Source organism: Mizuhopecten yessoensis, unplaced genomic scaffold (assembly GCF_002113885.1).
Source record: "Mizuhopecten yessoensis strain PY_sf001 unplaced genomic scaffold, ASM211388v2 scaffold3311, whole genome shotgun sequence".
Taxonomy (NCBI): domain Eukaryota; kingdom Metazoa; phylum Mollusca; class Bivalvia; order Pectinida; family Pectinidae; genus Mizuhopecten; species Mizuhopecten yessoensis.
In genome coordinates this window covers 327,014-339,933 of record NW_018404981.1, presented here as the reverse complement: position 1 = coordinate 339,933, position 12,920 = coordinate 327,014, and the positions used below count along the sequence as shown (strand labels likewise).

The 12,920-nt window shown below is 35.5% G+C and overlaps 1 protein-coding gene across 6 annotated transcripts in view; it reads right to left on the bottom strand.

Annotated features, from left to right (window-relative positions):
- The window catches only part of LOC110447328 (transforming acidic coiled-coil-containing protein 2-like), a 66,811-nt gene that overhangs the window by 28,745 nt on the left and 25,146 nt on the right, over positions 1 to 12,920 (bottom strand). For 3 of the 6 annotated variants that reach the window (XM_021492940.1, XM_021492943.1, XM_021492941.1), the window contains exons 7-9: positions 8,023 to 8,077; positions 5,529 to 5,703; positions 460 to 555 (exon numbers count right to left, since the gene is read on the bottom strand). In XM_021492940.1, coding sequence (XP_021348615.1) covers positions 460 to 555; positions 5,529 to 5,703; positions 8,023 to 8,077 — 326 coding nt within the window. The remainder of the gene's footprint in view (positions 1 to 459; positions 556 to 5,528; positions 5,704 to 8,022; positions 8,078 to 12,920) is intronic. The other 3 variants (XM_021492945.1, XM_021492946.1, XM_021492942.1) reach the window with 2 other exon arrangements.

The window sequence follows — 12,920 nt, the reverse complement described above, 5'->3', positions numbered from 1 at the left end:
ACAATAATATAGAAAAGGTATTCTTACTAAAGAAACAATGATATCTATCTATAAAACGAAAGTTGGACAGCAATATCTGGCCTCTCCAGTGTAAAGAAATACAAAAACTTCCTAAACATTTTGCATCAATACAGCTGTAAAATCAAATTTTATTAAAAATATTTTTTTTCTTCTTAAAATCACATTCCAAACTCTTAACACATCATTGAAAATGTATGCTCTAATTAATAATTCACATATCTTAATTTGTATTTACTCCAACTACGAAAATAACTTTTACTGTAAATATAAGACATGCTAAAAGATTTCGAAAAAGATTTCCATTACGATGGAGTTTAACGTCGAGGCTTTTCCGACACCTATATAAATACAATGCATGGCGTTAGTGTTAGCAAAAGCAGGCAAAGAGGATATAGGGTATACACAAAGGCTTGACTGGACTCCATAACTCTCCAATACCTTTGAGCCTCTAGAGTTACGACCCCTGGCAGTAGGTGGAAAGTCATAAGCATCGTAATATCTGGTACCATCAATTTCATCGGGTGGCGACTGCAGCTACCGACAAAAAACAAGGTCAGGAGAAATTGATCATCGGTTGGACATCGTTAAACAGCAGCAAAACCTTCAGTAGATAAATAACACTGACCGAAAAAATGACCTGGAATAATGCTAAGCATCTATTAAGCAAAACACACACAACCATTACAAGCTTGTACACATGGCGTCTAACTAAGCTTGAATATTTCTGTTTCCCTTAAAAAAAAAATCCAACGGTAATGCAGACAAGCAATTTCCTCATCATTTGGCATGTATCCTAAACACCTAACAATCTGTTTACTAATTCCAGCTATTGTGTAGAGATCTGACCCCAGTTGACACTGGAAAGACATCTGGAATCCATCCATGTTCACCGGCACATTTATTTTGATACTTTATAGATCTCTCTGAGGATCAGGGCGGAGTCATAACTAACTTCCTTGACAATATCCTTAAAGCAGGGCCAACAAACAGTAGCTTTGTCGTTTTTAACTGATATTAAAATTACTGTCAATGCAAGTTAGCGTCAACATTCTCCAATATTTTTCTTTCAAATACAGGTATTTGCTTGAGCTTTGCTTGGAGTAATGTTCTTTAATCATTATTTTCATTTTTATTTTTTATGTTTTATAGGCTTAATTGAAATTTGAAATTTGAAACTTAGAACATGGCTCAATGAAGCAAATGTTTGGATAAATTTTTGAATTAATGTACATCCAATTCCATCCACTTATATATCAATGGGGTTTGTATATGAGTTAAACTTTGTTTCCTAGTCAACCATTTGAATAAAAATGTAAGGTAGGTGAAATGTTTCATTCTGAAAGTAATTTTGAAAGGACTAGAATAATATTTTATGCTTATAATTGAATATCACAAATGAGACAGTTTACTTTTGACTAGTAGCAATAAACCTATTGTTAAACCAACATGGTTATCAAGCAAGAAGACCAATGCTTATGATGTAAATGACTTAATGAAATTTATGATAACTCTTGGAAATTTTAAATTATGTACGATAAACTATAGAAAATGTTTTTCAGAAGAGAAAACTTCAGAATGAAGTATATAGATGTCTAAACTGGCATTAAAACATTCTGCTGATTGTGAAATTCAACTTCTGAAAAAGGACAGACCTTGTCTAAGACATCTCAAAAAATGGAGAAATGAATCTTGGTGAATGAGAATAATGAAATTTTGTGACACTTGGTAATCAGTTTGATGAACCATTGAAAGAGTTCTTCCAAAGAAACAGACATAAGAAAGAAGTGAATTTCCTGAGCCTGATAAACGAGTTTTACTACATAATCTGTGATATCATTAACAATGACAAGAAAGTTACAAAGAAACAACTCGCAACATCATCAAAGGGAGATAATATTCTTATTTCACCAAAGGAGAGCCAGATATAAAAATATTAAAAAAATGAATAAATAGATAGGACATAAGCAAAATGTGACGTTGTGATGAAGAGATTGCGAAACGAAATGATTGAAACATGAACAAAGGGAGATAATAAATATAACTGATTGTCAATCTATGGTTACACATCATTATTTTTACCAAAAAGATTTTATGTATTTTATAGAATTATCAAAAAGATAGATATTTTTTTCACATTTACACTGAAAGATTGCAAAGAACATAATTTCACAAATGGGAAAGTTATGCCTTTCAGTTAACTTTTATTGTATAGGTACATTTATCTGCTTTTCCATACAGTTTATGAAAGATAATTTTTGCCTTTTGGTACAATCTCAATGTAGAATTCAACATAAAGAGCTGGAAACTGCTTAGCCGAAATTCATTTGAAGAACTTAGAGGCTCCCGATGGCCATGGGTATCAGTGTCCTGTCCCCTGAGTTTGTGCTACATGGCAGAGAGGCTCTCGATGGCCATGGGTATCAGTGTCCTGTCCCCTGAGTTTGTGCTACATGGCAGAGAGAGTATGTGTTGAGTGTAACAGTGAGACAACATGAAATACCTCTCCAGAGAACACAAAGTAAACAAGGATTCTTATTTAACAAATATCTACAATTACAGAATAACATATATTATTTTAGTTATATTTTGTTTCGGTAAACACAAAAAGGGTATAAAATATTTTTATGAGCCGAAATATTTCTAGCTGTAAGTTTTATTGATAATTACATGAGAAGTATCTACAAAGTATGTTACCTCTAACTGATATATAACAGTACACTGTCATAACAAATACATTCTAGAGAATAACAGTAACCACATTCAAGTTATTCAAATGTTTGACCTCAGTTTCTGTTTTATATTGTAGTAAAAGTAAATGAATAATTTTGAATGGACCGACACAATTCTAACAACTTACAATATTTATTCAACATGAAAGGATTTTTTTTACAATGTGTTATACAATATGTGAGTGAATTTACATTATGTTTATTGTACAAGTATATAAAATTCCTATATGAAATATAAACAACAGTGCTGCTGGGGCGGAACAATGTACGCCCATCCAATGCCATGCACAGGAATTGTTCACCTTTGAAGTTAGCTTTGTCTTGGTATACTTTGAACACTTAAGTAAGCTTGAATTATGTTTTTGCAAAATTTGAATTTGCCAATGAGTGCCTCTTGGTGAATTAACACAAAGAATAAACTCTTGCAAATATACAGTAATTCATCTGTTCCTTATAGTTCCTTATATAAGCCTGCCATTATCTATTTTTAAAAATTCTGTACCAATTTTGAATAGGTTTGTTTAATTTGTTTGTTTCCCTGAAGCAGTTTCTTAGAGAAAAAAATAAATTATTTAAACTTTTTACATGTGAAATAACTTCTCATAGGACAGTAAATGTGTCCCTATCAACACTCCAATCAGTATTGAGATACAGTAGGATCCATAACCCCTTCTAAAGCATGTTTAAAGGGTACGAACATTATATCACTGTTGTTAGGTTGACACTATTGACAATAATCCGTCCGTATAAATAATTAATTTTAATTCAGGAAAACAGCATCACCTAACCAATGTACAGTCACATACCTTTGTGTACTAAGGAAGCTAACAGTGCTGAGTAAGATATGACTTTTTCTGGGCATTTCTTTCTCTTTCATTATCCCTGTACAATATCAAAATTAAACACATTTTCCTCTTCTGAATGTGAGTAGGATTTTCTTTACCATATTTGGTGGTATAAAACTGACAAAAAACTGTGATAAATTACGTTGAAATTTTGTACATAAATCATTTGTACAATTCAGTGAACAAAACAAACAAAAAATCCCAACAAGATGGACATAAGCTAGGGTGATGCCATGACGGTCTTCAGGCTCTTTATCATGCTCTAACTGTAATATCAATGGCCTAGCTCATATTTCATAAATCGACTTTCTGAAGTTAAAAATCTTATCAAACAAAATTTCACAAACCATACCACATTTCATATGAATCAGTCATAACATAATCTAGCAAATCTGAATATTTGTATCAAAATGAATATGTTCTTGAAATGAGGCATTATTTGCAAACCCTTTGATATTCAATCTTTAACCATGAAAAATCTGATTTGTGAAAAGGCTGGGGACAATAACAATATCAGCATACCAAGCCGAGACTACTTATACACAAATACAACAAAAATGTAATTATAATAATTATTACACAACAATTATAATGATATCTCATATTGCAATATATAACATATGTAACCTGCATTAAACCCATGTGGCCAAAACATGATCTCTAACTCACATACGGAGGCTTGGCTTATTAATTAAACGGTGATGAAACAGCATTTGTTGGCATTTTTACTGAACTATAATAAATATTGATGGGGTAATTACCAGGCATGGGCTTATTGCCGGACAAATACGGTATGATACTTCCTCAGATCAAGGGGACAAAACCAAGCTGATTTTCATCATCTTTTCCCTTAATAATTCATCTTACAACCTACAAAATTTTATGTAAGGCAGCTTGGATTCTGATTTTTGTTTTTTCATATATCTCCAAGGGGAAAAGTTTAAGTAGAGATTTTCAGTACACTATACACTTGCTCTAACATGAAGTCTTCAATCTACCTCTGGTACTTATACATGTGAATACCTATATATATACATAGGAACTCAAACCTTATACTAGATATTAATTTTCGTTCTAATAAATGAGATGGATGAAGCTGACAATGCTCTGAAGACCTGCTTATTGACACCCACTGAACTATAACAATAAGACAACCACAGTAGAGCCTTGTTATTCTAAGGTTAAGGACATTGGCTCAATTGCTGGATGCTCATAACTTTTCGAACCAAACTTTATGAAGTATCATTAGTGACCAGGAAAATGGGTAATGGGTATAATCATCACTCCCAAATCGTTAAAAGAATTGTATTTACAAGTGACCTTGAGAATGTTTAATAGGTAAAAGTCATTATTTCCAAATCTTTTACAGACTTGTATTAACTCATTTACCCCTACACATTTAAACTGGACTTGCCCAGTCTTTGATTTGGTAAGGTTATAACAAGACTTAAGAGGTGAATGGGTTAACAAGTGACCTTGAGAATGTTTAATAGGTAAAAATCATTATTCCCCAATCTTGCAGTCACTTGGTAAGAGCTTCCATGTTCATTGAGTTTTCAAGGCTTAAATGTATATTCTAATATGATATTTATTGTTACTTTTTCATTTATTGTCTTTTTGTATCAGGAAAATGGCAAAGTACTGTTTCTGGTGTTGACTGGTGTATCAAAATAGCTATATATACAGCTGTATGCTAAGGAGTTCTGCATATCATCATATCATTCAAATCTCAATTGAAATGCTTACCGGTACTGCTGCTTGTAAATACAAAACTTATATATGAAATATATTTATACTAAATGAATACTGCTATATATGCTGAAGCACTGGAACCACATAGCAATTCACACAGCATGGAGTTACCTCCCATGATTGCCTTCGCCAGCTGACAGAGGACATGCTTGGAGTTACCTCCCCTGCAAAAAAAACTCACCTTTACACTGTTTGTGGGGCTGAAAAGCATCTTGTCGACACTGCGAGCACTTGCATCCTGCTGTGCATTGCCATTCTCCTCGACCTGTTCTTGGAGCACACGGGCTGCAGGATGTTTGGGGACGCGGGACGTCTTACTAGGGGGAGGGGGGGTCGTCATCGACAGCAAATCCACACTGTTGAATAGAGACTCTTACTCTAAGCACACATCCACAATACTATCAACTTCACTTGACAAACATATAACTGTTTATTACATAGTGGTTTATACTTAAGTCGAATCTGGCTCACGGAGTGAACACCTATCTATCATCCACTTCATTAAGAATTTCCAATTACGGTAGTTCTGTACGATAATCATTTTATTTTAGATATATAGTCAAGCCTAGTTAATCTATAGCTACATCACTTATCTTGTTGTCCTGATATCTAGATGGATTAGCGATTCATGGAACAATCAACGTTCATGCTATTGATTATTAATGATTCTACCAAATCTTTGATGTAACTATTTTCATTGGTTATTCTGCTATGCTGGGGTTTATCAGGGGGTTTTGGGTAACAGATCATACAATGTTTTTGGGGAAAAATCATTGACATCATAGCCATGTTGGGAAATCTGGATAATCATTGTACTAGCTCTGAATACATGAAATGAGACTTTATAACGACATGGTCATTCTGTCCTTTATACATACATGTAAACTCACCTCTTCACGTCTGCATTTTAGAATCTTTGCAAAGACGTCATGTAAATACCACCCTTTTATTTGTTCAATTATGTGCACATTGCTTGCTTGAATGTATAAAAGTGATTGTAAGCCTTTGATTTTTGTTTTCACAATTATAACCATTACTATTATCCATATGTTGTAAAGCGACTTAGAGTAATTTTACAAATTATATAGGGCGCTATATAAATGTTTTATATTATTATTATTATGTATGCTGCATCTTGAGAACTCAGTCAATTGGTAGGACTTTATTTAAATAGACACATTTATTTGTTTAGATTTCCAAATTGGCAATTTTAAAGGGTAAAATTGGTAAAAACAAATCACACTTTTTCAATTGGGAATGGGTCCTTTAAACGGACCTTAAAGGTACCTGATAAGCCCCTGTGATGGAAGGGCACTTTTCATTGGTTAATAACCATGGATGTTTGGAAATTGGACCATGCATGTGCATGCATTATTTTCCAACAGACCAAAACCTCCCCAGCAACTGCACGCATAAACAAGTAAGCTGTGGGACTGGTCTAATGAGGGTACCCACATTTAATATTGTATGTATTTGAAGATTTGTTAGCAGACAAACAAAAGCGTTTCTATTTAACCTATATCTACTTTTAACCTGTCAAGTTCAAGGTTATAATGATCCACCCAACTTACCATGAAGGTGACATGAAATGGTTTTTGTGAATCTGTCAAAAGTTGATCTAATCTGTTGACGAACAATGTCGATAGATTTGTGGTTTTGATTCATCAAAATAAACATTTGGTATAAATGATGACATCAAAGGCTATTTTTATAGTCTGTCGACCAAATGGTAACTGAAAATGAATGGTCCTTCCAAAAGATATTCAGGTTGAATAGACAAAATTTCAAAAATGATAAAAACATGCAGCTTGTCGTGAAATAAAGATATAGGCATCATGATCACGTGACAAATGTTTGCACACACAAAAAAACAGCCTGATTTAAATAACTAGATTATCAAGGTCACCTTGATCATAAGTATATGGACACTGAGGTAGACGTGAAAAAGACTTTCATTAAATTTTATAAGGTAGAAAAGATATAATCAACATATGTTTGTATTTCCTGGTAGAAAATATTACTCAGAATTCACAAATGTTGGAAAAATTATCAACTCAGGCCACAAGTGACTTTTGTTAATTATTTTTTGCAACATTTTCTCACCCTCATTATATATCCACCATAACAGGCACACATACATTGATTATCAAACAATAACATGAGCCTGAGAGTTGTATGTAATTCCACCTGACTCTGAATGTGAATGACATCACAAATCCATTGCAGTGTAACCAGACTTTTGAAAAAAAGCACAAAAATAACCTCAAATCATTGTTTCTATCATTTTTTTTTAACTTTGAAATGAATTAGAATGCGAATAACCCTTCTATATTTTGTTATTTTTGCTGGTACTGTCACAAATATCCATTTTACTGGCACCTCTATCCCTGTCACCAGTAAAACTCAATTCGCGACAGTATAATACGGGCACAAATCTCAGCAGGGTTATCCCCTTAATGATAATTTAACAGATCAACCACAACAGATGATGTACCACCAGGGTGAGGTATACATATAGCACCAGACCTGGGGCTATAAACATGTAATACCATTACGAGTATATAGTGTTACATGTATACAGAACCATCATCTGGACCTGTGTACAGCACGTGAGTTAAGTATGAGGTATGTGTACAGGTGCTGTGTAAATACATAATATACACGTGTAGCTTTACCTTTGGTCAGCCTGAGTTTCTGTGTTGTCATTCCTGATCCGACTGGAGTCTGGCACTGCAAAGACAGAACAGACCATGTACATTAAACACATATACCTAGCCACCGCTTTATCTGGCAATGAAAGTGCAGGCAACAAACTGGAGTTAAACAGATGGCTGCTAATTTTGGTTTCTGAATCACTGTCAGTAGGTCCGCCTTTTCTCACATTCTGGAATCTGTATTTATCCCCCTGCTTTTCTCACATTCTGGAATCTGTATTTATCCCCCTGCTTTTCTCACATTCTGGAATCTGTATTTATCCCCTTCCTTTTCTCACATTCTGGAATCTGTATTTATCCCCCTCCTTTTCTCAGGCCTGTGTTTATCTTTTCTCCTCGCTATAGGCCCCTCTCTCTCCCCCCCCCGTCCCTTACTTTTCTCCTCGCTATAGGCCCCTCTCTCTCCCCTCCCGTCCCTTACTTTTCTCCTCGCTATAGGCTCCTCTCTCTCCCCTCCACGTCCCTTACTTTTTCCTCGCTATAGGCCCCTCTCTCTCCCCTCCACGTCCCTTACTTTTCTATACTTACCTGGGACCTCTATATACTAGACCGTTCCTGGAGCCAGAATATATTCCTCTTTATACCTTACAAAAAGCATCTCTCTTGTCAATTTTCAAGTAAGTATTCTGTCATTTCCTTCCTTAGACCATAATAATATCACAAGTGTATTCTCTCCTCCCTGTCTATTCATGACTCATTACCTACTACCTGACACAGAACCCTGATTTTTCTTTTCATCTATTCTTCCATCCTATATTAAGTTGGGTTCTTGACTTTCTAGCCTCAACTTTGACCCCTCTCTCTTCATTCTGAGATTCCATCTCCCCAACAATTCTTATCCTTTTTTCAGCCCCTAATCTACCTCTCCCCATTTTTGTTTGTTAACTTGCTACCTTCAACCCTAACCCTATTCACCACCCTTGTTATTCTATCCTCCTATCTCCCTCTGAGATATATGTCCAATATCAATATCCCTCCCTAACTCTCTCTCTCTTTCTCTGTATGAGGTAATTGTCCTGCATCACTCCCCAACCCCATTTTCTCTATCTTCTTTCTTCTCTTTCTAAGATATCTATCCTATGTTACCTTCTCTATATCTCTACCTTCAGCCCCTTACGGCGGAATATGACACATTCCATTTAAACAATACTCAAAATGTAGAAACACATGTAAGAACATTTGTGTTGTTCTCTGGATAGTAGTGTAACCTTCAGGTATTGCCTATTACATCAGTCATAGCAAAACTTTGATAACTTGAAGTTAATGAAACAATGAAATCAAGCTTTAAACATAGTACATCATATATCAGTATAACAGTTAAAGGTCTTAAACAGACTCTATTAACCACTACATTAATGGATAACTTAACACAACGAATCAGTCTTACAGCACAGGACACCATGAACTACATTATCTACAACAGTTAATGGTCCTGTAAAATAACCAGACACCACGAACTACAGTATCTACAACAGTTAATAGTCCTGTAAAATAACCAGATACCACCAACTCCAGAATCTACAACAGTTAATGGTCCTGTAAAATAACCAGACACCATGAACTACAGTATCTACAACAGTTAATGGTCCTGTAAGATAACCAGACACCATGAGCTACAGTATATACAATAGTTAATGGTCCTGTAAGATAACCAAACACCATGGCTACAGTATCTACAATAGTTAATGGTCATGTAAGATAACCAAACACCATGGCTACAGTATCTACAATAGTTAATGGTCCTGCATGATAACCAGACACCATAAACTACAGTATCTACAACAGTCCATGGTCCTGTATGATAACCAGACACCATGAACTACAGTATCTACAACAGTTAATGGTCCTGTAAGATAACCAGACACCATGAGCTACAGTATATACAATAGTTAATGGTCCTGTAAGATAACCAAACGCCATGGCTACAGTATCTACAATAGTTAATGGTCCTGCATGATAACCAGACACCATAAACTACAGTATCTACAACAGTCCATGATCCTTTTTGATAACCAGACACCATGAACTAGGGTATCTACAACAGTCAATGGTCCTGTATGATAACCAGACACCACGACCTACATTATCTACAATAGTTCATGGTCCTGTATATGATAATCAGACACCATGAACTACAGTACCTACAACAGTCAATGGTCCTGTAAGATAACCAGACACCATGAACTACAGTATCTACAACAGTTAATAGTCCTGTAAAATAACCAGACACCATGAACTATAGAATTGACAACAGTTAATGCCCTGTAAGATAACCAGACACCATGAGCTACAGTATCAACTACAGTTAATGGTCCTGTAAGATAACCAGACACCATGAACTACACTATCTACAACAAACAGTCAATGGTCCTGTAAGATAACCAGACACCATGAAATACAGTATCTACAACAGTTAATAGTCCTGTAAAATAACCAGACACCATGAACTATAGAATCTACAACAGTTAATGACCTGTAAGATAACCAGACACCATGAACTACACTATCTACAACAAACAGTCAATGGTCCTGTAAGATAACCAGACACCATGAACTACACTATCTACAACAAACAGTCAATGGTCCTGTAAGATAACCAGACACCATGGCTACAGTATCTACAATAGTTAATGGTCCTGCATGATAACCAGACACCATAAACTACAGTATCTACAACAGTTAATGGTCCTGTATGATAACCAGACACCATGTACTACAGTATCTACAACAGTTAATGGTCCTGTATGATAACCAGACACCATGAACTACAGTATCTACAACAGTTAATGGTCCTGTATGATAACCAGACACCATGAACTACAGTATCTACAACAGTTAATGGTCCTGTATGATAACCAGACACCATGAACTACAGTATCTACAACAGTTAATGGTCCTGTAAGATAACCAGACACCATGAACTACAGTATCTACAACAGTTAATGGTCCTGTAAGATAACCAGACACCATGAACTACAGTATCTACAACAGTTAATGGTCCTGTAAGATAACCAGACACCATGAACTACAGTATCTACAACAGTTAATGGTCCTGTAAGATAACCAGACACCATGAACTACAGTATCTACAACAGTTAATGGTCCTGTAAGATAACCAGACACCATGAACTACAGTATCTACAACAGTTAATGGTCCTGTAAGATAACCAGACACCATGAACTACAGTATCTACAACAGTTAATGGTCCTGTAAGATAACCAGACACCATGAACTACAGTATCTACAACAGTTAATGGTCCTGTAAGATAACCAGACACCATGAACTACAGTATCTACAACAGTTAATGGTCCTGTAAGATAACCAGACACCATGAACTACAGTATCTACAACAGTTAATGGTCCTGTAAGATAACCAGACACCATGAACTACAGTATCTACAACAGTTAATGGTCCTGTAAGATAACCAGACACCATGAACTACAGTATCTACAACAGTTAATGGTCCTGTAAGATAACCAGACACCATGAACTACAGTATCTACAACAGTTAATGGTCCTGTAAGATAACCAGACACCATGAACTACAGTATCTACAACAGTTAATGGTCCTGTAAGATAACCAGACACCATGAACTACAGTATCTACAACAGTTAATGGTCCTGTAAAATAACCAGACACCATGAACTATAGAATCTACAACAGTTAATGCCCTGTAAGATAACCAGACACCATGAACTACACTATCTACAACAGTCAATGGTCCTGTAAGATAACCAGACACCATGAACTACAGTATCTACAACAGTTAATAGTCCTGTAAAATAACCAGACACCATGAACTATAGAATCTACAACAGTTAATGCCCTGTAAGATAACCAGACACCATGAACTACACTATCTACAACAGTCAATGGTCCTGTAAGATAACCAGACACCATGAACTACAGTATCTACAACAGTTAATAGTCCTGTAAAATAACCAGACACCATGAACTATAGAATCTACAACAGTTAATGCCCTGTAAGATAACCAGACACCATGAACTACACTATCTACAACAGTCAATGGTCCTGTAAGATAACCAGACACCATGAACTACAGTATCTACAACAGTTAATAGTCCTGTAAAATAACCAGACACCATGAACTATAGAATCTACAACAGTTAATGCCCTGTAAGATAACCAGACACCATGAGCTACAGTATCAACTACAGTTAATGGTCCTGTAAGATAACCAGACACCATGAACTACAGTATCTACAACAGTCAATGGTCCTGTAAGATAACCAGACACCATGAACTACAGTATCTACAACAGTTAATAGTCCTGTAAAATAACCAGACACCATGAACTATAGAATCTACAACAGTTAATGCCCTGTAAGATAACCAGACACCATGAACTACACTATCTACAACAGTCAATGGTCCTGTAAGATAACCAGACACCATGAACTACAGTATCTACAACAGTTAATAGTCCTGTAAAATAACCAGACACCATGAACTATAGAATCTACAACAGTTAATGCCCTGTAAGATAACCAGACACCATGAACTACACTATCTACAACAGTCAATGGTCCTGTAAGATAACCAGACACCATGAACTACAGTATCTACAACAGTTAATAGTCCTGTAAAATAACCAGACACCATGAACTATAGAATCTACAACAGTTAATGCCCTGTAAGATAACCAGACACCATGAACTACAGTATCAACTACAGTTAATGGTCCTGTAAGATAACCAGACACCATGAACTACAGTATCTACAACAGTCAATGGTCCTGTAAGATAACCAGACACCATGAACTACAGTATCTACAACAGTTAATAGTCCTGTAAAATAACCAGACACCATGAACTATAGAATCTACAACAGTTA